The sequence below is a fragment of the Panthera onca genome, chromosome E2 (assembly GCF_046562875.1).
Source record: "Panthera onca isolate mPanOnc1 chromosome E2, mPanOnc1 haplotype 2, whole genome shotgun sequence".
Lineage (NCBI taxonomy): Eukaryota > Metazoa > Chordata > Mammalia > Carnivora > Felidae > Panthera > Panthera onca.
In genome coordinates this window covers 12,130,298-12,154,935 of record NC_138353.1, presented here as the reverse complement: position 1 = coordinate 12,154,935, position 24,638 = coordinate 12,130,298, and the positions used below count along the sequence as shown (strand labels likewise).

At 42.0% G+C, this 24,638-nt stretch overlaps 1 protein-coding gene and 1 long non-coding RNA gene across 6 annotated transcripts in view; one reads left to right on the top strand and one right to left on the bottom strand.

Moving 5' to 3' along the window:
• The window catches only part of LOC144614536 (uncharacterized), a 19,426-nt gene extending 7,405 nt beyond the window's left edge, over positions 1 to 12,021 (bottom strand). The window contains exon 1 of the long non-coding RNA XR_013552334.2: positions 11,894 to 12,021. This is a non-coding gene — a long non-coding RNA (uncharacterized LOC144614536). The remainder of the gene's footprint in view (positions 1 to 11,893) is intronic.
• Positions 11,559 to 24,638, top strand: ZNF227 (zinc finger protein 227). 5 transcript variants are annotated; one of them, XM_060651375.3, is made up of 8 exons: positions 11,559 to 11,726; positions 12,247 to 12,409; positions 14,158 to 14,227; positions 14,670 to 14,731; positions 15,784 to 15,869; positions 16,841 to 16,967; positions 18,023 to 18,145; positions 21,638 to 24,638. In XM_060651375.3, exons 6-8 carry the CDS (start codon positions 16,934 to 16,936, stop codon positions 23,752 to 23,754), a joined length of 2,274 nt encoding a protein of 757 aa, XP_060507358.1. In that variant the 5' UTR covers positions 11,559 to 11,726; positions 12,247 to 12,409; positions 14,158 to 14,227; positions 14,670 to 14,731; positions 15,784 to 15,869; positions 16,841 to 16,933; the 3' UTR covers positions 23,755 to 24,638. The 5 variants fall into 5 exon arrangements, with proteins under 5 accessions (XP_060507358.1, XP_060507353.1, XP_060507361.1 ...); XM_060651370.3 differs by lacking the exon at positions 15,784 to 15,869; XM_060651378.3 differs by lacking the exon at positions 15,784 to 15,869 and having other exon boundaries at positions 16,799 to 16,967.

Here is a 24,638-nt window from a genome sequence, read left to right as displayed (position 1 = left end):
TTTTTAAAATACACTTATCTCTAAAGTCATAATGACACAACTTTTCTGATTGAACCCTGGGTGATATTGAACCCTGCAGTGTAAGTGCCTGACATTAGCCTATTGATTCCTGAGGCATCCGCTTAAAAAGATACTCATTTTGAATAAACATATTGCCAGCTATATGGCAGTTTCTAGCAAAACAACCAGATAAGGAACTAGGCCACCCACATTCATGAACTTCCCTTTCAGAAACCCTGGGTGACCCTGTCTCTACTCTCCCATCCCCTAATCCCACTTGTATGTTTCAAATAATTAAGTGAACTCTTGTGAAACCCCAGACACCCCACCCTTGGACCCAATTAAACGCAGAGCCCCAGGTCTCAGCTTGCTCTTTCTCTCTGATCTCGCTGTGTGGTCCTTTGGCATACCATGTACCCTCCAGGACATGGGAGTTATAAATCTTACTCCTGGTTTTTTGCTGAAGTGTGTCCTGTGATCATAATAACCAATAAGGGCTGGTCCAGCCACAACATTGGCCCCAGTTGGGGAAATGTCTGTGGGGCTCTATACAAGTAATACAGAGTCTGGGCCAGTACTTCAGGCATCCATAACCAAGACCATTACCATCAGTAGGCTCTAACAGACACAACAAACCATTTCTGCTGCTCCTTTTCAGTTACTACCCACCCGCCTCAAGTGCACTTCCCTAACTTCTATTACTATTGACTACGTTTCCTTTTGTTTATCTTTACATAAATGGGATTACGTTGCATATATTCTTTTGTGCCCCGCTTGTTTTGCTCAACATCGTGTTTGTGAGCTTGAGCCATGTTGCTGTTTATAAGCAATTGTTTACGTGTTTACTGTAGAGCAGGGGTAGGCAAACTACATCCTAGGGGCCAAATCTTGCGTATATTTTGGGATGTGTGTGTAGTGTGTTTATTTTTCTGCTTGCTGGAAGTGGAATTGCATGTCATGGGTGATGCATATATTTAATTCTAGCAGACACTGCCAAACATTTTCCAAGTCGCTGAACTAATGTACACTCTCACATGCAAAGTGATAGAGTTATGGTTGCGCCATATCCTTGTCAACACTTAGTAGTTTGCTTTTGGACTTGTTTAAGAATTTTATTGCCCTATTCTAAGGTAACAAACATTCTCTCTTAGGTTTTATTCTTAAGGAGCGCCTGGCTGGCTCAGTCGGTTAAGCGTCTGACTTCGGCTCAGGTCATGGTCTCGTGGTCCGTGGGTTTGAGCCCTGCTTTGGGCTCTGTTCTGACAGCTCAGAGCCTGGAGCCTGCTTTGGATTCTATGTCTCCCTCTCTCTCTGCCCCTCCCCTGCTTGAGCTCTGTCTCTCTTGCTCTCAAAAATAAACATAAAATTTTTTTTAAGGTTTTATTCTTAAAAGCTTCATTATTTTACTTCTCAAAATTAGATCTACAGTCCTTATGAAAGTTATATTTGTAGATTCTGTGAAGTAGAAGTAAATATACTTTTCCATATGGATGTCCGATTGATGGAGGAACATACATAAAAATACTTCTCTCTCCCTCTATTGCAATGTCTCCTTTTCATGAATCAGGTGAAAGTGTCTGCTTTGATCTGGTCTCTATTCTCCTCCCTTTTTTATCTGGCCGTCTTTAAGCAAACACCACGCTGTCTCAGATACTTAGCTGTATAATATTATTTAATATCTGATCAGGCTTCCATTTTGTTGTCTTAACATTATCTTAACTATTTTTAGCCCTTTGCTTCTTTACAAAATTTTTATAACTACTGCATCAATTTCCAGGAAAAAAAAGTATTTCTTTTTTTTTTTTTTTGATGTTTTTTTAAAATTTTTTTAATTTTTGAGACAGAGAGAGACAGAGTATGAGCAGGGGAGGGGCAGAGAGAGAGGGAGACACAGAATCTGAAGCAGGCTCCAGGCTCTGAGCTGTCAGCACAGAGCCCGACGCGGGGCTCTAACTCACAGACCGTGAGATCATGACCTGAGCTGAAGTCAGACGCTTAACCGACTGAGCCACCCAGGCACCCCAGTATTTCTTTTTTTGAGAGAGATAAAATGCAAGTGGAAGAGAGGGGCAGAGGAAGAGAGAAAGAGAATCTAATCAGGCTCCATGCTCAGTGCAGAACTTGACATGGGGCTCAGTTCTACAACCCTGGGATCATGACCTGAACAAAACTCAAAAGTTGGATGCTCAATAGACTGAGACCCCCAGGTACCCCATAAAGCCAGCATTTCTATTGGGTTTGCACTGATATTGTAGATCACTATAGTAGTTTAGCATATTTTAAATTATGGAATTTTCTATCCATAAATAGCACTACTCGTTTTTAAGCATTTCTTTTGTATATGCAGAAAAACAAAGTGGTTCCTCACCTAATAACACATGCATTGGTAGGCTCCAAAAGGATTAAAGGCCCTACATATAAAGGATAAATTATAAAGTTGATTTTAAAAATTTGAAACTTGGGAGTTTCAAAAGCACAGAAATTAAGACAAAGTTTGTTAAATTGATTTCTTCATCATTAAGGTTGTTTATCCAATGTAGGACACGATAAATGAATTTTAAAAATCCAGTTAGGGTGCCAAGACAACTCAATGGCAAAAGAACAGTCTCTTCAACAAATGGCGCTGAGACAATGGATATACACATGCAGATGAAGTTGCACCCCGTACCACGCACAATTTTCAAAAACCAACTCAAAATGGATCAAGGACCTAAATGTAAGAACCAAACATTATAAAACTTTTAGCATTAGTCAGTGGTTTCTTGATATGACATGGAGGCACAAGGAACAACAATAAAAGATAGATTTATAGGACATCATCAGAATTAGAAACTTTTGTGTCTCAAAAAATACCACCAGGAAAGTGAAAAGACATCCACAGAATGGGAGAAAAAAATATTTGTTTTCATATCATATATGAAGTTGTATCTCTTATAATGAAGTTATAACTGGAATGAATATATAAAGATCATTTACAATTTGGTAATAAAAGACAAATAGCCCACATCATCAATAAAAAGACAGATGGCCCAATTAAACCATGTGCCAAAACATTTGGGAATAGACATTCTTCCAAAGAAGATATACAAATGGCCCGTGAGCACATGAAAAGATGGTCAACATTAGGAAAATGTAAATCAAAACCATAATGAGATAGCACTCCACATTCATCAGATTGGCTATATACAAAACAAAACAAAACAAAACAAAACAAAACAAAACTTGATAATAAAATGATTGGAAGTGGAGAAATTGAAACTGCCATACGCTGTGAGTGGAGATGTTTTGGAATGTGCAAAGGCTTTGGAAAATCAGTCCAGCACTTTTTCAAAAGGTTAAATTAGCAGGGCGCCTCGGTGGCTTCGTTGGTTGAGCATCCAACCCTTGATTTCAGCTCAGGTAATGATCCCAGGGTGGTTGGATCAAAACCCCACACTGAGCCCTGTTTGGAGCCTGATGTTGGGCTCTGCACTGGCCATGGAGCCTGGTTAAGATTCTCTCTCTCTCTCTCTCTCTCTCTCTCTCTCTCTCTCTCTCTCTCTTTCCCTCTCCCTCTTTTTCTCTCTTCCTCCCTCTCCCCTTCACACACGCTTTCTCTCTCTCTCTCTTGAAAATAAAAAAGATTAAACTAGCTATTATTTATAAATATAAGTATATGAATATGCTGTGAACCATCAAATGCACTCCTTAGATATGTGTCCTAAGTAAATTATCATACATTTGTATAGGAGTATGGAGACATATCACATCATTATTGCCAATGGAAAACTGGGTATCTTTCATGGAAGAGTAAATAGATAAGATGTTGTGTGTGAATTTTATAAAATAAATTAGATGTATGCTAAAAACATGGACAAATCTTAAAGATATAATACTGAATGAAGAAAGTTAAAAAAATCAATTAAGTTTTATAACACAATACTGATGTGTTTTTGGAGTGATGATGGGGTCCAGAGCCAACGACCAAGAAAGAATTCTTTAGATGTCTTTGGTGCAAAAAGATGATTTTACTAAATAAAGGGGACATGATCAGTGGGTAGAAAGAGCTGCACTGGGATTGTGAGGAGTGACTGATTGTATACCTGGGAGTTGAGGGGGTGGGTAAAGGCAAGGGGAAGTTCCCAAAAGGATCTTCATATGCTAAAGAAGACTCACAAGATACTGGAGATCTTGCTATGGTTGAGCCAAAGTTATTTTTCCCTCTAGTAAGGCATTAACATTAAGAAAGATGGGAGTTTCTTGGAGGAATGTTTTACTCTGCCTATCTCAAGTATTTGTCAGTGGGCTGCAGGTTATAAACAAATTTAATTTTGTGTACATTTTCTTCTTGCCTTCGTTACCCACATCACTATGGAGGGGAGAATGACGTTGGGGCTCCAGGAAACTGAGTCTATAGGTTTCTGGCGATTTCCTTTTTTCTTATAAATCATTAAGACAGTTGCAAACTGATGGAGATTCGTGCCCTGCATGATCGTGATCTCCATCATTTAACCATTTGTTTTTCCCTTTCCTTTGTTCTTGGGCAGCTAGGGGTACCTGAGAAATGTTACACATATCCCACCTCGGGGGAGAGGGGAGAGTTGCATGGTGTTAGCTTTACCCTCAGCTTGCCTTTGGCTCCCTCATCAATACTACTTACATAAATTAAAAATATGTTCACACAAAAACACACCACACATATTCTGCATAAGAAGACACACAAAAAGAAATACAGCTGACCCTTGAACAACACAGGGGTTAGGGACACTAACCCACCCAGTAAAAAATCTGTGTATAACTTTTGACTTCCCCGAAACTTAATAGTCTACTATTGACCAGAGCATTACCAATAAACAATTAATATCTGTCATAGACTCTGGGTCTAAAGTTCTCTCTCGTCTAGCAAGAGAGCAGGATGCAGGATAAAAAGTGAGAGATGGTTAATGTCCAGGAAAAGACAAGAGCCCCGAATAAGTGTCTTTGCCCCATATTTATTAAGATCAAAAGGCTTACAAACACGATGGGTGTGCACAAAGAGATATTGAATCGGTGAACATTAGCTCATGGGCACGAGGGGAAAAGGGGGTTTTGAAGATACACAGTGTTTGGGGCTTGGGTCAATATAAAACAAAATCCTGGTGCCGGGAAGATTGGCAGATGGTTGTTAATGGCAGACAGGAGGTGCTGTATATGTTTATCTTAGCTAGCCTAGGGGATAAGACAGATAGGGGAAATAACCTCAAGGTTAACAAGGCACCTTTTCTTTTGTTAATCATCTCCACTCTGGGCAACTTCACTCGTAGCACAGTGGTCTATAACCCAATTTACCTGTTTACCTAATTTGTTCCTTCCCTCCTGCGAAAGCAGCTTTATGCTATAGCACTAAATTGGGGGGCGTTTTCGCCCTGAATGCCTAATCTTGCTTACCTCATATACCTTTGTATTGGGAGCCTTTGCACCCCTCTCTATTCTGGGGTGCCTTTGCATCTCCCTATTCTTTGTGCCTTTACACCTCCCTATTCTGGGTTGCTAATCTTGTTTACCCAAACTCGGGTGTGAGCATCATATCGCTTTGTAATTCTTTATGCCTTGTTAACGCATTGGTGTAAGCCCAGGGGATTCCTAAGCTTATTCCCCACAAATATGTTGTGACATGTATTTTGAATATTGCACTGTATTTTCAAGTAAGCTAGAGAAAAAAATGTTATTAAGAAAATCATAAGAGAAGCGTTCCTGGGTGGCTCAGTCTTTAAGTGTCTGACTCTTGGTTTTGGCTCAGATCATGATCTCGTGGTTTCGTGAATTCGAACCCCAAGTCAGGCTCTGTCCTGGAAGTGCAGAGCCTGCTTGGGATCTTCTGTCCCCCTTTTTCTCTCCCTCTCCCCCTCTCCTGCTGTCTCTGTCTCATTAAAAATAAACTTTAAAAATTTTTTTAAAGAAAATCGTAAGAGAAAATACATTTATAGTACTGTACTGTATTTATTGAAAAAGAATCCACATATAAGTCTACCTGCACAGTTCAAACCTGTGTTGTTCGAGTCAACTGTACTTCAGATGAAATAATATCCTATGGGTCAGAGGAGCAAATGAAAGTGTTCGATGGGGAAAAGAAAGGAATAAATACAAAATTATTTTATCACATGTGTCCAGGATTTCAATTTAATTTTACTGAAAAAACGTTCTGCAATTTGCTTTAAAATACTCCCGCAAAAATCTTTTTAAAAAGTGTGAATAGGCTAAAAGGAACAAGAGTTCTTTTCAACGTACAAATGAAAGAAAAATAGATAAGAAATGTAAAGATTGAAAAAGAAGAAACAAAATTGTCATTATTTACCAATGGTGTGTTTATGTATTTAGGAAGTCTAAAATAATTTGCAACAAAGTTATTGGAATTGACAAGTAAATTTGACCAGTTTGCTGGATACAAGGCCCAGTACAATTTGATGAAAGGGGTGGTATTTAGCATTCTCTTCTGTTTTCTGTTCTCAAAGATAAAAATGTCAACATTTTATCACTAAGTATTATGTGTAATTGTTGTATACGTTTATTTTAGGTATCTTTCCACATTAAAAAAAGTTCAAGTTAGTTGACATATAGTGTAATATTGGTTTCAGGAGTAGAAACTGATTTTAGTTTTAAGCTGGAGTTTTCTAGGAGTTGATAACCATTTCACATGTATTTTCAAATTTATCATTGTAATGTTCTGCACGATGTTTTCGTAATATCTTTATTGATGTTTCCATTTTTATCACTGAAATTGGTAGTATGTCATTTCTGTCTTTTTTTTTTTCTTAGCCACTGTTACTGGACGTTGTCAATTTTATTGGTTTATTCATTGAATCGTCTTTTGGCCCTTCACAAAAACTTCAGTCTATTTTGTTTTCTATTTCATGAATTTATTTTCATCATTTCATTCCATCTACTTACTACAGTTTTTGTTTTCTGTTTATTAAATTCCTGAGATGGATGTTTCCATTTTAATTTTCAGCTTCTCTTCTGTTTTAGTAAATGCTCTCCAGACTCTACATTCTTCCTAAATATGTGTTAAAACTTCCCAGTCTAATTGTGAATGTTTTTCTCCCTATAATTCTGTCAGTTTTGCTTTTTAAAGTTTGCTTTTGATCATGCAAAGCTGTTATTCTTGATAATTTGAAACTTATGAAGTGTTTCTTTCCATGCCTCATAATGGTTTTATCTCCAACGGCTATTTTGCCCACTATTAATATATTTTAGTATTATAGAAATAATTTGAAGCCTAGGATGATGCTCTCTTTCTCTAGAAAAGATTTTCATTTGTTTTTGCTAGGTGGCTGAAGACAGTAACAAACGTTTCACTCTAATCCAATTTCAATTAGTGAGGTGATTTGGAGTTTGTCTTAGGTCTCTACCAAAGACAATCCATTTCCCTCTTATTTTTACTCCTACAGGGCAGCTTTTTGGGATTCTTCACTGCCCTACCCCGACCTCCTTGTGAGCGCCTTGAACGCGACTAAAGTGCTGATCAGCTTTCAACAACAGAAGCTGTAGGAGCCACCGTGGAAGACCCTTGCAGTCTAAAATGACACAATTCCGCCAAGACTCACTCTGGCATTAAAGGAGTTAATACCCAGCCGCTCAGGGTACCCGGAAGTATTTCCGCTTTCGGAGGCGGAGCTGAGGGCGTCGTTTATCTCGGGCATTCTGGGAGATGTAGTCTGGGCTACATGTAGCCTGGAGCACTTCCGCTTCTGGAAGGCCTGGCGAGGGAATTCTGGGAAGTGGTCCATGAGCTCCCTCTAGTCGGAAAGAGCCGCTTTCGCGGTAGGAGGGCGAGGTTGGTGCGCGCCTTCCTGTCCAGTAGAGGAGTCTTCCCTCCCAGGGAGCTCCCCGAGCCCGGAGCTGCCCCAGGCAGCGGAGGGTGGAGTTGGAAGAGGTCTGCGTTCCCCTCTGCCAAGCCTCCCGTCTGCAGCGCCTCTGGCTTCCCTGGGTCGGGGCGGCCCAGGTCTCCGTGTCGCCTGGTCTGCAGGTCTCCCGGCGCTCCAGCCGGCTTTCCTCACCTCCCAGTCAGCGCTGCCACTTCCTAGCAGAACAACGTTATGCGAGTTGCCTAATCTCTCTTGGTCTCATTATGCTCATCTCTCAAGTAGTGTCATTGGTATAGTGGTCCCTCATCATTTTTATACGAACTAATTTATGAAATGACCTCAACAGCCTTATGAGCCAGGTAATGCTATTCGCCTTTTATTTATTTTTTCAGCAGAGGTAGCTGGAAATACAACCTCCTACTAACACAAAGTTCTCGCTACATAATGTAGAAAAGTAAGCTTATTACTGAATACTCATATTCAGAGTACTGTATTGTAGGTAATTTGCGGGAAGAGATTACAAATAAAGAAGCTTCGCCCTGTGTATACAGGCAAGCAGTTACAAGCTTTTTATGCTGTTAAATGTTTAACTACTAGGTACACGTATTCTCAGGATTAACGATATCTTGTCTTCCTATAAGAGGGCTTGATTACACCGTTTGCTGCAAATTCGTTGATAAATTTATGCTAATTTTTCTTGGGAATTTTCGTAGTTATTTGACCTTATCCGAGGGAATAATGAAATGTATCTTATCTCCCCTGCTAGCAGAGAAAGAAACCTTGGTTAAACTCCCACAGTGATAGGGACACTAGATTATTTGCCCGGACATTTACATTTAAAAGGGACAAAGCCCAGACCTTTGAAAAACACTTCTGGATTGTAAACTTGGTAAGAAGTTACTTAGCCTCTAACAAGATTTACATATGTATTTAAAAGTCAGAAAAAAGATCCAAAAAGCACTGGGTTTCCTATGGAAATGCTCTAAGAAAAAGGGCAGAGAAAATGCATCTTTTGGACAAGGAAAATTATTTTTTTTCTTTTTCATTTACTCTTTGTGAGTTTACACTGTTTGCCCAAAACTTAACGCTTTAAGAGACAGAACTGCCATTTGAGCCCAAGGTGTTACAGCCTCAAGTCTGTGTTTTTAATCTCAATGCTGTACATTAAAACAAACAAACATAGGAAATAGTTCTTTTTAAAAATTTCTTTCCTTTCCTTTCCTTTCCTTTTCTTTCCTTTCCTTTCCTTTTTCCTTTCCTTTCCTTTCCTTTTTTCTTTCCTTTCCTTTCCTTTCCTTTCCTTTCGAGAAAGAACAAGCCAGGGAGAGGGGCAGAGGGAGAGAGAGAATCTTAAGTAGGCTCATTATCAGCGTGGAGCTCAATGTGGGTCTTGATCCCATGACCCTGGGATCATGCCCTGGGCTGAAATAAAGAGTTTGGGGTGCCTGGGTGGCTCAGTTGGCTAAGCGTCTGACTCTTGATTTAGACTTAGGTCATGATCTTACAATTCTTGAGTTTGAGCCCCCCAAACTTGAGCTGAGTTCTTGAGTTCTTGAGTTGAGCCCCCCACTACTACTGCAGAGCCTGCTTGGGATTCTCTCTCTCTCTCCCTCTCTCTCTCTCTCTCTCTCAAAAAAAAAAAAAAAAAAAAGAGTTGGATGCCCAACTGAGCCACTCAGGCGCCCTGCTCTTAATTTTAATGATCTTAAAGCAAAGTTGCTAAACCACTCATCCCTTATTCATGTTTCCCGTCACCTGAGGATAATATTTGCTTTTTATAGGGTGGTTATGAGTCAGGTAGAGTTTCCAGTGCCCTTCAGTGTAGTTACTAATTTGTTTATCATATCAGTCATAGTATTATTTCCATTTTGCAAGTGAATAAAAATGGAACAGAGTTCACAGAATAAGTGGAAGAACTGAATTTTAACCCAGGCAGCTTGATTTCAAATCTGTAGTCTGTGTTATTACACACGGCTTTTATTCATGTATGAGACAAAACCCACAAGAAGTCTTACGGGAACAGGGAAGATTTAAGCTGTAGATGAAGACTAAGCCCTAGAAGGGAATAGAGCAGTGGGGTGTGACGTAATGAACAGTAGATACAAAGAGGCTTTTTGTAAGAGTACAAGTTTTTCACTATGGCTGGACATGAGTGGAAGACGGGTTTGAAGAGGAAAACGACATAGAAGATTCCTGGTTGTGTGACTTGCCTTGAGGGCACTGGATAGAAATGCAGGTGAAGATAACTGAATTTCCATGTTATGTTCTATCTCTTTGGCATCAGGGAGGCCAAAAAATTGATTGAAATTAAGTATCTGTTCGTGTTGGTTATACCAGATGTGGCTAACAGTGGTTAGCACTCAGGCTCTGGGTGCCAAATGCCACATTTTGAAACCTGGCGCTGGCACTTACTAATTTAGTAACGTGGACAAAGTACTTACCCTTCCTCTGCCTCTGCCTCCTAAACTGTAAAATGGAGGAAATTATAGTATTTACCTCAAAAAGACAGTTGTGAATGGAGAATCCCAGAGTCTCAAGTGTTTGGAATAGTCCCTAGCATGCACAAAGTACTTCACAAGAAACAGTGGTGTATAACAGAAGGAATGGCCCCACAGAAACTCTGGGCTATGTGCTTATATCAATTTTTCTTTTGGAGGGTCCTTGGATCTCAACATTTGAGTGACGGGCCTGTATTACATGCTAATTAGCTACACATGTCCTTTCCCAGTATGTATTCGAAATGCTTGCAGGGGAAGGAAACCGCAACATTATTTCTATTCATATTTCTAGAGATCTAAGCTAAATAAGGACAACAGGCTGCTTTCTGCACAAGTGCAACAAACTTAACTCTTCCTCTGCTGGGATGTTGTAACGCAAACCTACTGCTAGGTGGATGGAATGGGGTGGTCCCTGGGCGGTCCTTGGTTGGGGGTCTCTGTCAGGACATCTAAGGTCCATCCTCCTGTCGCTCATGCCTATTTTCCTGCCTAACATGTTCAGTAAATAAGAAATGCAAACATATATTGTAGTGGATATGTGGATATTTTTAGGTATTCCTCTCTGCTCTCCACCCTCATTTCTTTGAAACATCTGTTCTATCATAGATATCAGCAAACAAGAGTTTTACAGTGACTGTTGCATAAAAATCTAATTAATAATGTATTAATACATTATTAATGTATTAATGTATTAATACATTAAGTAATAATGTATTCATCCTCGAATTCGGAAATTTCTCTGAGGAATGTTTGGGAAATTGATCATACAAATATGCTGAAGCTTGTCTTTTTGCTCTTGAGTATGTCTGGCTGTCCTCAGTAGCCAAGTTCTTAATTATTTGTGCTATTCACAAAAGTTGAAATCTACAATACGTTTTGCCTCCATTTTTTGTTTTTGGTCTTTCATTCGTTTTTATATCTAAAAAGTGTCTGAAACTGCAAAATAAAGGCTATCGTTTTCTCTCGTCTAGTAGTAGGTACAGTTTCGTTATTAAAGGATCACGTGATCTTCTTACAAACTGTTTTAAAGTCTCTGACTCTTCAAATATTTGCTAATTACGTTTTGTTCGTCAGTGGGAAAAACTCAGTTTCACTGCCGTCACAGAACAGCTTTAGGGCGGCAAAATGGGAAGCCATAAAGCGGTTTCTGATCGTTGTAGTCCTCGCATTACCAGCTGGGAGATTTGCTGGGAGGGAAGGGAGTGGCCTAAGGCGGGCGGGCAAAGTTCTTCCTCCTCTTGGAGCTTCTGGGAAATGTAGTCCTTAACTCTTTCCGGAAACAAGGGGCCGCTGCGCCTCCTGTTCCCCCCCGGGGCTTCCGGGAAGTGTAGTTCTGGGGCGCCGTGTAGGCAGAGGCACTTCCGCCCCGGAAAAGCGAGGCTGCCACCATCTTTTCGGTCGGGAGGTGAGTCAGCCTTGCTCCCCCCCACCCCTCCGAGCCTTTTCGGCCTGAGCGTGGGACTAGTCGCTACCTAGGCGGCCTTTTTAGGATGGAGGAGTCGCGGCCGCCGGCGGAGGCCGAGAGACGGAGGGCAGAAGTTTGGATTCCCTCAGCTCTCCTCCCCCACTTACCGAGCAGCGCTGCTACTTCTATCGGTACAATACCCGGCGAGTTGTTCTCTGCGCTCTACTTTCCTCCTCCGTACGGTAGCGAGCGAGCGAGCGAGCGAGCGAGCGAGAAACTACTGGGTAGGGTTGTGATTCCAACTGAACGAAGACAGTACGTGTCCAGAGCTTAGAACGGCGGGGCACGGGATGACGGGTTGGCTCTCGCTCGTGATAGAGTAATTCGGTCACCAGCGCCCCTTTGCCTGGAAGCCCCAGTGAAGACAGGGAGCTCAGGGCTCTAGGGGCATCGACAGCGTGGCCCTGCTGTCGTCGTCCCGGGCACCGAGGTCTTCCCCAGCTCTATCGATGTCTTTTAGGAAGCCCCGAGGCACCCCGCGCTAGCGCCTGGGGATGTCCGCTACGCTTGATCCCGGAGACAGAGCCAGCCGAGCCGTCCCACCGCGTCCTTTTCTTCCGCGTCCCTGGGGTCGCAAAGGGGAGAAAGGACGGACTTCTTGGCCGCCCACGGCATAGCCCCGGGTACGTACCAGCGAAGGTACTTTCTTGTCCTGTCCTCTGTTTCCAGTTCATCAGGTTTCTTTCAGTCAGTAAATTCGCAGTAGGAAAATGCGCAAATATTGGTCGCATCAGCCTGCCGGTGTTTAATCTCCCCGTTTGTAGGTGTGAGTGTGGATTTTATACCACGCGCGCATGTGTTTTAAATATGTCTTCATTTTTCAGTTTACCACGTTTTACATTTCTTCCTTTTGCTCTCCTTTCTCCTTATTCCTCTTTTATTTACTCGCAACTGCTTTGGGATGAAAAACGGTTATCTGTCTCTGAGACTAATGTTTTCTTTTTTTTTTGAGAGAGAGCGAGAGCAAGCAGGGAAGGGGCAGAGAGAGAGGAAGAGCAAGAGAATCCCAACCACGCTCTGCACTGTCAGCACAGAGCCGGATGTGGGGCTCGAACCCAGACTGTGAGATCATGACCCCAGCCGAAATCTGATGCTCAACTGACTGAGCCACCCACGCACCCCCACACCACCACCTTTTTTTTTTTTTTTTTTAAACTGTAGGGTAGGTTCTGTGGGGTAGGTTATATTTTTGTTCTAACTACCCTCCAAATTGGTCAGATCTTTCTTGGGCTTTTTGTTTGTTTTAAATCACAAAGACCTTACCAACATACTTACAAGGGTCTTTTTGTTTGTTTTGGGGTTTTTTTGTTTTGTTTTGTTTTGTTATTTTACCATTGCTTCTTTAGGGCTCATTTAGTTATAAATGTTCTTCATCTTTGTTCAGCTGAAAAATTTTTTTTTTCCTCCCTTGTGTCAGTAGTCACTCTGTCCAGCATAGAATTCAAGGTTGACCATTATTTTTTTTTTCCTTCCTTTTGGAGATCTCGTTCAGTTGTTTCAGATCTCCATTCTGTTTCCCTGATTCTGTCAGTCTAATGGTCATTTCTATTAGGTAAACCGTATTTTCTTTCTGGGAGCTTTAAGGATTTTTGTTGTTGTTTTTAGTTCTTATTTACGTACAGTTTTTAGTTCTTTGCATTCTTGAGTTTCAGTATGATTTAAGAGAATATTTTTATTTATACTGTTCAGAATTTCTATGTATGAACTCACAATTGTCTTTTGAAGTAAGACCTCTCTGCCATTTCTTTCATTCTCTTTTCCTCATACTCCTATTGGACAAATGTTGGAGCCTCTCAATCTGTCTTCTGTGTTTCTTGATTTTTATTTTGTATCTTTCTTTATCTCTATGCACATAGGATTAAAAGGCTCTTACCAATAAGCCTTTTTTTGACTTCATGAAGTAAATTGACTCGAAATGATGCTTTTTAGAAAACTAATACCAGTGTCGATGAAATGTTACTAGCTGGGCAACAAATTATTATTTTTTAAATGTTTATTTTATTTTTTCTTTGAGAGAGAGAGCATGCGTGGGGGAGAGGCAGAGAGAGAGGGAGGCACAGAATTCCAAGCAGGCTCTGCCATGTCAGCGCAGAGCCTGATACAGGGCTAGAACTCACTAACCAGGAGATCATGACCTGAGCCGAAACCAAGAGCCAGATGTCTAACCAACCCAGCCACCAGGCACCCCCGGGGAAAGAATTGTTAAGTAAGAGAAAATTTTAAGTCAGAATTAGGATTTTCAGAGAAGAAAGGTGAGTTTCATAGGAGAGCGTTATGAAGTCCAGGTACTTTTCTGGTCTTTTTTGCTGCTTTGAGAAAAGACCTGTGCAAATACAGTTTATAATGCAAAGTATCCTCTGCTTTTTTGCAGGTGCAGGAAAAAAGGATTCCTGGCTCTTTGAACTTTCCATCTGCTGTTAATCCGGGGAAAACCTTATGAGGTGAGTATGATTTGCAGTTCGTATCCTGTCCTCACGTGCAGATGACCACAGTGAGGCACAGAGTTTTTTCTTTAACACCCCTGACATTACATCGATGCAAGTATCATTTCCAGGATTTAAACTGAGGCCTTTGACTTAGAACCACATTTTTTTTTTAAGCCTATACATGTTGTTAACAATGCCCTTCATTTCCTACTGTCCCCAGGATGGAAAATTCTTATAGTAGGCTTACTGCGTTTGATTCTGCAGGCTATTGACTGTCCAGTGGCCCCTGACTAACAAACTTATTAGTAATTGGAATCTACTCCATGCTTTCCTTACCATGCTGGATGTGACTGCAACTGCCTGGAAGTAGGAGAACTCTCGTGTAATTTCTGCAAAGATCCACATGGGCTCATGGCCGCCCTGGCCTGCATCTCATGGCTTCTTTGTCCTTCCCCAGTTATGCCTTCTCAGGACTCTGACCTTTCCGAGAAGGAGCAGGAGAAAATGACCAAGTTTCAGGTAAATAAGGCATTCTTTTGTGGCTCCCAAGGTGTGTTTTTACCTTTCAGAGATTAGGCACATCCTTTTTTCTCTTCCTTGGAAAGGTTAGTGGAAAACAACAGATTTTGAGTGCATGTTCTGGCCAGATTCTGTGTGCATGTGTGTGTGCTGTTTTATCTTTATTATTTCACAAAACGATCTCTGAAAAAAGTAATAGCAATTTGAAATAGACAAAAGTAATGTACACTCCTGCTTTGCTTACAAACCAGCTCTTTGCACTTTCCCGCATTCCTTTTTCACTTGCATTCTTAACTTTGTATTTGCAATATTGGCATTGGTGGGATCTACAGTTGACCCTCAAACTATGCTGAACCCCCTGCACAGTTGAAAATCCACATATAAACTTTTGACTCTCCAGAAACTTATCTTTTAAGCGTACTGTCGACCAGAGGCCTTACCAATAACATAAACAGTTGATTAGTACATATTTTGTATATGTTATATACTATGTTCTTACAATAAAATAAGCTAGAAGAAAAAAAACATTATTAAGAAAATTTTAAGAGAGGATACATTTACAGTACTGTAAAAAATTTGTGTATAGGGTGGACCCATGCAGTTCAAACCCTTGTTGAAGGGTCAGTTGTACTTACATACATTAAAGAAAGGCTTAATAACTCTATTAAGATTAGTAAGAGGGACGCCTGAGTGGCTAAGTTGTTTAAGCGTCTGACTTCAGCTCAGGTCATGATCTTGCAGTTCGTGAGTTTGAGCCCTGTGTCGGGCTCTGGTCTGTGCTGACAGCTCAGAGCCTGAAGCCTGCTTCAGATTCTGTGTCTCTGTCTCTCTCTGCCCCTCCTCTGCTCATGCTCTTCTTTCTCTCTCTCTCTCTCTCAAAAATAAATAAACATTAAAAAAAAAAAGACTAGTATGATAAAGAAAAACCTAATTGGTATATGAGTAAAAGAAATGGAGTGTTAAAAAAGGCAAATTTGTGGAGAAAATAATGGTCACTCATAAGTAAACGTATGCAGATGTGAACAAAGTCTTTCTGTGTATTTATCACTTAGGTTGTCGAAGATTTTTTTAAACAGGAATTCTGTCCTCTTTGGCCAGAGTCTAGAGATTCAGGAACACTTGTACTCTTGCATGAAAGGTGAACTGGGAAAACCTTTTGAGAGGGAAATCTGCTATTCTTTGAAAAATCTGGAAGTGTTTATTCTGTGACTTTGCAATTGCTGCTCTTAGCCAAAATCTCTGTAAAAGGATCTTTGCAGCATTGATTAAAATTAAAAATCTGTCACTATGGGACGCCTGGATGGCTCAGTCGGTTGGGCGACTGACTCTTGATTTTGGCTCGGGTCATGATTTCATGGTCGTGAGATCGAGCTCTGTGTTGGGCTCCGTGTTGGGTGTGGCGCCTGCTTAAGATTCTCTTTCCTTCTGTCTCTGCCCCTCTGCCAACTCGGGTGTGCATGCTCTCCCTCTCTCAAAATAAATAAACTGAAAAAATAAATACAAAATAAAAATCTGGAACTAATTATACATGATTTGTATTGATTAAAGACAAATCATAAATTCTAAGGAATGTTAGAGTCTCTTGTCGCAAAATGGAATGAGACCGTATAATAGTAATTGTTCAGATTTATTGAGCACTTTGAGATGTGCCAGGCACCACTCTCTGTGGCTTACATGCACTTACTTATCTAATGTTTTCAAACACCTTGTGGTTTAGACATCATTAAAGAAAAGAGGAAATTGAGATAGTGGCAAGTTATGGAATTTCCCCCAAGGTCCTGTAATTAAAACTTTGAAATTTGAACTCAGTCTGTGCCTTCACCAGCTGTGAATGCTGCAGGTGGATACGGCATGTGCATTGAACACAGGAAGCCGTGTGCCTGTCCTGGAGGACTGCCAAAGGCCTGTGAAAATTGCGGGGACAGAATCCAAGCTTTATGGGGCGATCGGGAGGGGACAGTGAATGGGGGACAGCTCTGGGACTGAAATCTGCCTGGGTTCCCTTCAAATCAGCAACAAGATTTTTGGTAATCCTTTTTACCCTTTTCAATCCCGGCTTTTTTCCAGTGGAGATTATGGGATCGAGGTTGTGTGTGTTTGATGTCGTAGGAGGCAGTGACGTTCAAGGACGTGGCTGTGGTCTTCACTATAGAGGAGCTGGGACTGCTGGACTCTGCCCAGAGGAAGCTGTACCGAGATGTGATGGTGGAGAACTTCGAGAACCTGCTTTCAGTGGGTGAGTACAGGCGCACTGTGACACTGAACCTCACCCCTATTGAGAGCCCGTGTCCTCATTTCAAAGCTTTGGACCTTTTAAAATGGTTCCCTGACCTTGAAAGCACAAGTTTTTCTAATCCCTGGGACTGCAGGCATAGTTTTTCCTGGTCTTTCTGCTCAGGCAAAGTTCTGTCCAGGGATGATTCCACCCCCCCCTCTCCCCCCCCCAGCAATGTCTGGAGACTGTTTTGATTGTCACAACTAGAGGGGAGGGGTGCTACTGCCACCTAGTGGCTGCCAGTGCTTCTAAACCTACAGCGTGTAGGACAACCCCCACCATAAAGAAGTAGCCGGTCCACAATATTCATAGTGGGGCAGTTGAGAAATCCTCTTTAAAGTAACTATAAATGGGGGGCACCTGGGTGGCTCAGTCAGTTGGGCGGCCGACTTCGGCTCAGGTCATGATCTCATGGTCCGTGAGTTTGAGCCCTGCATTGGGCTCTGTGCTGACGGCTCGGAGCCTGGAGCCTGCCTCAGATTCTGTATTACCTCTCTCTCTGTCCCTCCCCTGCTCGTGCTTTGTGCCTCTGTCTCAAAAATAAATAAACATTAAAAACAAAATTAAAAAAAATTAACTATAAATGGGAATTATAAATTATAAATTGGCTTCTATGTTTTTCAAATACTTTATCTTTCAGATTATGGCTGTGACCCATTGGTGGGTCATGGAATTAATACATTGTACTGGAGTTTTAGTTTTCAGTGAAATAGAATAAACAAGAATAAGGGCAGAAACCATCAAAGTTCCTTATGAAGACATGCTCACGTTGAGGCACAAACTGACCATTTGCAGTGAGTGGTGTGAGAGTGGGAAATAGGATGAGAACAGCCATTGGCTAGATCTAATTTTATCTCTGTCTAGACACGGACTAGGTCATGACCTCAATCCATTTCTTATGGTTTGTGATCAAAAAAGTTCTTAAATTGTCACTTTAGAGGTTCTAAGGATTGTAGAATTTGGACAAAAATACAGCTTTGCGTTCATCTTAAAAATATGTATCTGCCTTTTCATAGGACATGTTCCCTTCAAGCCAGATATGATGTCCCAGTTGGAGGCAGAAGAAAAGCTTTGGATGATGGAAAGAGAAACCCAAAGAAATGGATATTCCAGTGAGAACCATGTGGCTGTTCCTTCAGGTACCAGCTAATCTGCTTCTCACCACGCCCGTGATTACCACTCTTGTCCGAGTACTGTCATCCCTTGCCTGGACTGGGAAAGCAGCCTCCACATTGGTCTCCCTGCCTCCTCCCTTGCACTCCTATCATCTGTTCTCAACATGGGACCTGAGTGATTCTTTAGGGAGCAAGTGGGATCACGCCGTTCCCCTGCTGAAAACCCTCCAGAGACTTCCCATTTCTCTCCGTGTCCTCACAGTGGCCTGCAAGGCCCTACCTCATCTGGATGCCTCACCGGATTCCTCTATGATTAGCCTTGCTTTTACCCTGGATTCCATCATCTCTGGTGTCCTGGCCCCCTTGGAGTGTCGTCTCTCCCCCTTGGAGTGTTTCAGGGCCTTTGACTGGCTCCCCCTCTGCCTGGGCATAGAGTCCGCAGCCACTCCCTTACTCAGGTCTTTGCTCGGGTTTCACCTACATCAGCTAGGCCTTCTGCGTCTGCTGTTTAATGTGTCATCCTCTCCCTTCTCCGTCCCCTCACCCTGCCTTATTTTGTGTCTAAGCACCAATCGCTTCCTGACCTGGTAACACAGTTTTATTTACTTGTGCGTCCTCTATCTCTCCAGGAAGTAGGAGTTTGGGCAGTTTTATCTGCTGTGTCTACTCAAAGCCTCGGGTGGGCCTTCTGCACAGAAGGTGATCCCATACGTGCTTGTTAAGTGAGTAAGTCAATTACCTAGTTACTGTTCTTGTAGAAGTGAGCTACAGTACCAGCCTTTCAATAGCAGCCTTTCCCGGATGGGAAGAATGCCTTGTCCGTGTCCCCAGACAGGCTGATTACTTTCCCGCCCAGCCTTTTACCGCCCTCCTTTCTCCTGCCCTCTCTCTCTCTCCTTCACCTTTCACTTCACTCTTTGATCTCCTTTCCTTTCTCTCCCCTAGTGCCCTTTGTCTTTAATTGGCATATTTCTCAGTTCTACCCATTTAGAAGTTAAAAATTAGATATTCCTAGATCAAGTAAATTCATAGGCTCTCCCTCTGCCTGAAAATGAAACAGTAGCTTGTCTGCAAACGTGATAAATTAGGCGATGACTTCTGCGAGTGATTGATGGGTGTACCCCTTCTTTTGTCCTTTTCCCTTCCTATGTCGCTTCATGGTTGATGCGCTCAGGGTGTTGGATACTTGCTTCCCTTCACTGGGTCTCGTTTTTACGTGCAGACTCACCCTCAGGAATGCCGACCCTAAGTATTGTCACTTCTCAGTTTTGCATAATAGACCAAGTCTGTCTTTTAACAGATCTTGTAGCATTTGCTGTCACCTTGTCTCAAAGGTTTTTTGACCTCTTCACCATCAGCATGTTTCAGGATTTTGCAGCCATGCCCCACATACAAAAACTGTGCTAAAGTGCTCTTTGCAGGTCACAAGAGGACAAATTAAAGGGCTTATTTTTGTAGATTCTTAAAAACAAAAAGCTTACGGATACTGGAGACAAGTGGGCATCCCATCTCTGTCGCTCCTAGAGGTGGCTCATAGGTTTAGAGCACACTAATGTGACTAATGGATTGTTCTGGAACATCGTCTCCCAGTGAATGTCTAACATAGTTCTCATTTCTAAGATGTCTTGGAATATGTAAAGATTTATACTGAGTAAACTTAGAAGATAAAAGCTATTCCCAGTTATCAGAATGGATAACTAAACTATCAGAGATTATCAGTGCCAAGGACGCAAGGCATTTCAGTTCATCAGTTCTCAGGGAAGAGGCTCGGGTTGTCTACATATGAATGGAAGCCACCAGCTTCCCAGCTGAGCGCCTGCCCCTCTCGCTGACACCTAAACGATCACAGAACGCATATATGGTAGATGTTCAGTAGGTTCAAATTGGACATTTCCAGGCATCAGAAGACTGGTATATGTACCTGTGGACATGAGAAGGGTCCTGACAGGAAAGAAAATCACAGACTTTCTAAATTTTCCAGTGTAATTTGCATCCTAGTGATATTAACTAGCTGATAGAGCAATGTGAGAAGCCTTTTGATATGCTGTAGTGAGTCCTGATACGAAACACCCGAAGTTAGCTCCAGCGTCACAGGTTAAGGGCACAGACCTCCACGAGACCACCCACCAAGACGTCAGACACCAGCTGGGCTCTCCAGGGCCACCCTCTTAGGACCCAGGTGGCATTCACTAGAATGACAGAACACAGGAAAGCTCTGTACTTACAATTATAACTGCATTATAGCCAAAGGAATACAAAGGCAATGAATTCTGTGAGCGAGTGATGGATGTACCCCTTCTTTTGTCCTTTCCCCTTCCTATGTCGCTTCATGGTTGATGCGCTCAGGGTGTTGGATACTTGCTTCCCTTCACTGGGTCTCGTTTTCACCTGCAGACTTAGCCTCAGGAGTGAGGTTCAGCCTTTTTATTTATTTATTTATTTATTTTTTAAAAGATTTTCTTTTTTTGGTAATCTCTACACCCAACGTGGAGCTTGAATTCACACCCCGAGATTGAGTCACGTGCTCAACCGACTGAGCCAGCCAGGTGCCCCGAAAAGAATACAAATCCGAACCAGCAAAAGGCAGAGATGCATAGGGTGAGGCCCGGGACAGTTCCCTCCCACCTCCCTCTGATAATGACCCTTGGGATGACTTTGGACACATCCACATAATCCAGGATAACTTCCCCATCTCAGGATCCTTAATTTAATCAGATCTAAAGCCCTTTTGCTACATACGTGAACATACAGGTTCCAGGGATTAGGGCATGGACATCTTCACTTAACATACCTAGAAATGTATATATACCTGTTGAGATTTTTCAGCTTATGTTATTAGAATGTAACTTTCCACTTAAGCAAATTAATGAAGGACTTTTGGTACCCAGCCCCACTGAAACATTTTAAGCCAGTGGCTTCCATACATTTTTAGCCATGACCTTCGATCAGATATTTTACATCTTTATCCAGCATAAATATAATATTTAGGTGTGTGTTTAGAACTGAAACAAGCATTTCTTTCTTTGTTTCTTTTTTTTTTTTTTGAAACAAGCATTCCATACAGTGGTGTCCTTACTATGTGTGATTTCTGCCAGGACCTAAAATACTATCTAATGCCTATAAGCTTTTATAATCTTACTGGGGAGGATGCCTCTTACCATAAGCCTACTAGGGCAAAGGTGAGTACGCTTTTAATTGATGTTATTGTAGGATAGAATGTGGCTTGTCTTTGTTGCCCTGCAGTCATTTGATTTCAAACTTAAAGCTCTCATTTTAATCTATGAAATTTATGGTTCTAAAATGGGTTACATTTACACTTAGTGGCTAAGAGTCTGTTGACCCCATTTTTTGCTTCCACTTGCATGGAAACGCATAAAAGGTTACATGATCCTGTATAGACGTGACCCTCCCCATGGTTTGTGGAGGCCTTATCGTAGGGCCTACATGTGAAATCCTGACGTTTCTGTACCTAAGCATTCACTTGTCCTTATCTCTGAATATTGCTTTTTCTTATAGGCAGCAAGAATCAAAAGGAGATGGAGACTCTTCGAAAAGTTGCATTGAAATACCTTTCACACGAAGAACTATCCTGCTGGCAGATCTGGAAGCAGGTGGCAAGTGATTTAACCAGCTGTCTTCAGAGGAAGCGTTCCCAGTTACTCCACGGTGATTCTGTTCAGGTTTCTGAAAACGAGAATAATGGAATGAATCCTGAAGCAGGTAGCGCCAGTTACACTGCAGGTGTATCTATTTTGAGGACTCAGGATTCTTGTGGGAATACCTACCCGCGTGAGTCACCGGAGCAGAGTAGAGGTCAGCAAGTTAATGTGAAAAATAACCTGAGTGTATGTGAGGCCTTCGTGAAGCAATCACGTAGTGATCGTATTAGCACTGGCACAGGACAGAAACCCTGTAAGTACAACGAATGCGGCAAAAGCATTTGCGGCGGTTTCAGCCGACATGTACCCCCAGGAGGGGATCTCTTTCCGTGTCGTGAGTGTGGAAAGGGTTTCGGTTATAGCTCAGTGCTTCCACTTCACAACGCTCACCCAGGAGAGAAATGCTCCAGTCGGCGTCCACACCTGCAGGCTCTTCAGAGAATTCGCCCAAGAGAGAAACACAATAAATGTCACGAACCTGGCAATTGCTTCGGTAAGAGCGCTTTTCATCCTCATCAGTCTAACCACGCAGGGGAGAAGTCCTACAGATGTGACAGTTGTGGCAAGGGATTCAGTAGCAGCACAGGCCTTATCATTCATTACAGGACTCACACCGGAGAGAAACCTTACAAATGTGAAGAGTGCGGTAAGTGCTTTAGCCAGAGTTCGAATTTTCAATGCCATCAGAGGGTCCACACTGAAGAAAAACCATACAAGTGTGAAGAGTGTGGTAAGGGCTTCGGCTGGAGTGTTAATCTTCGTGTTCATCAGAGGGTCCACAGGGGTGAGAAACCCTACAAATGTGAGGAGTGTGGTAAGGGCTTCACTCAGGCTGCACACTATCACATACACCAGAGGGTCCACACTGGGGAGAAGCCTTACAAATGTGACGTCTGTGGTAAGGGCTTCAGTCATAATTCACCGCTAATATGCCATCGGAGAGTCCACACTGGAGAGAAACCATACAAATGTGAGGCGTGTGGGAAGGGCTTTACCCGTAATACAGATCTTCATATCCATTTCCGAGTTCACACAGGAGAGAAACCCTACAAGTGTAAGGAGTGTGGGAAGGGCTTCAGTCAGGCTTCTAATCTTCAAGTCCATCAGAACGTCCACACTGGGGAGAAACGATTCAAATGTGAAACGTGTGGGAAGGGCTTCAGCCAGTCCTCAAAGCTTCAAACCCATCAGAGAGTCCACACTGGAGAGAAGCCGTACAAATGTGATGTGTGTGGTAAGGACTTCAGTTACAGTTCAAATCTTAAACTGCACCAGGTAATTCACACTGGAGAAAAACCATATAAATGTGAGGAGTGCGGGAAGGGCTTCAGCTGGCGATCGAATCTTCATGCTCATCAGAGAGTCCACTCTGGAGAGAAACCCTATAAATGCGAGGAGTGTGACAAGAGCTTCAGTCAGGCCATAGACTTTCGGGTACACCAGAGAGTCCATACTGGAGAGAAGCCATACAAATGTGGTGTATGTGGTAAGGGCTTCAGTCAGTCCTCTGGTCTCCAGTCCCATCAGAGGGTCCACACTGGGGAGAAGCCATACAAATGCGATGTCTGCGGAAAGGGTTTTAGATACAGTTCACAGTTTATATACCACCAGAGAGGCCACACTGGAGAAAAACCTTACAAATGTGAGCAGTGTGGGAAAGGCTTTGGGAGGAGCTTGAACCTTCGCCATCATCAGAGGGTCCATACAGGAGAGAAACCCCATAGGTGTGAAGAGTGTGGAAAGGCCTTCAGTCTCCCCTCAAATCTTAGAGTCCATCTGAGCGTTCACATTAGGGAAAAACTATTTAAGTGTGAAGAGTGTGGTAAGAGCTTCAGCCAGAGTTCGCGTCTTCGGGCCCATCAGAGAGTCCACACTGGTGAGAAACCATACAAATGTGACGTATGTGGTAAGGACTTCAGTCACCCTTCACGTCTTACGTACCATCAGAAAGTCCACACTGGCAAGAATCGTTGAAAGTGAAGAATGTCTTAATGGCTTCTGTCAGGACGTACGTCGTCACATTTTTGGAGGGTCGTTGCGGGTGATAAACTCAAGTATTGAGAGTGGAAAGGGATTTCTTCAGATGGGATCTTTCTAACATCCATTAAAATGATGACGTGGAACCATAATACCAGGAATGGAACTAATATCAAGGGGGAGGAATAGCTTGTAACCCTCTTGGCAAGATCCATCTGCTATAGTCTTTAAAAGTAAATACATGCCTAAAGATACTGTGTGAAAAGGATATTTGCCATATATATACTAGCTAGTTTTTTTGGCGGGGGGGGGGGGGCGGGGAGGTGGTCAGGGAGGTTTCTGGATTACTTTAATTTATATTTTATACTTATTTACAGTGACCATTATTTTTACTAAAGCTGTAAAGCTGTGAAAAGTGAATAAAATTACTGACTTAAATTTCCTATAACCAAGAATTCATACTATGATTGCTTTATTTCATATGGCATATTGGATTAAAATTAAGGAATAGATCCCCTGGGATGAAGCTTTGATATTCAGAAGTAAATTTGTATTTGCTACAGATGTATAAAAAAGAATGGTCATTGCATCATTGTTTGTAATAGGAAACAATCAGTTGGATAGAGTATTTTATGATTTATTAATCCAGTAGGACACTATGCAAACATCAGATGGGAAAAGGTAAATTTATAGTTCGGGATATTGGAAGATGTCCAGAATATATTAACCTGAAAAAAACAAGGCATGGGGTTTTGTGTGATCTCATTAGAAAAGGTATAGATGAATAGGTATTTCTGGTTATCGCTAAATGATGATATTTTGTTTCATATGTATTTTTGCATTTCTTTAAATTTCTTATTTTGAAATAATATCAAACTTTC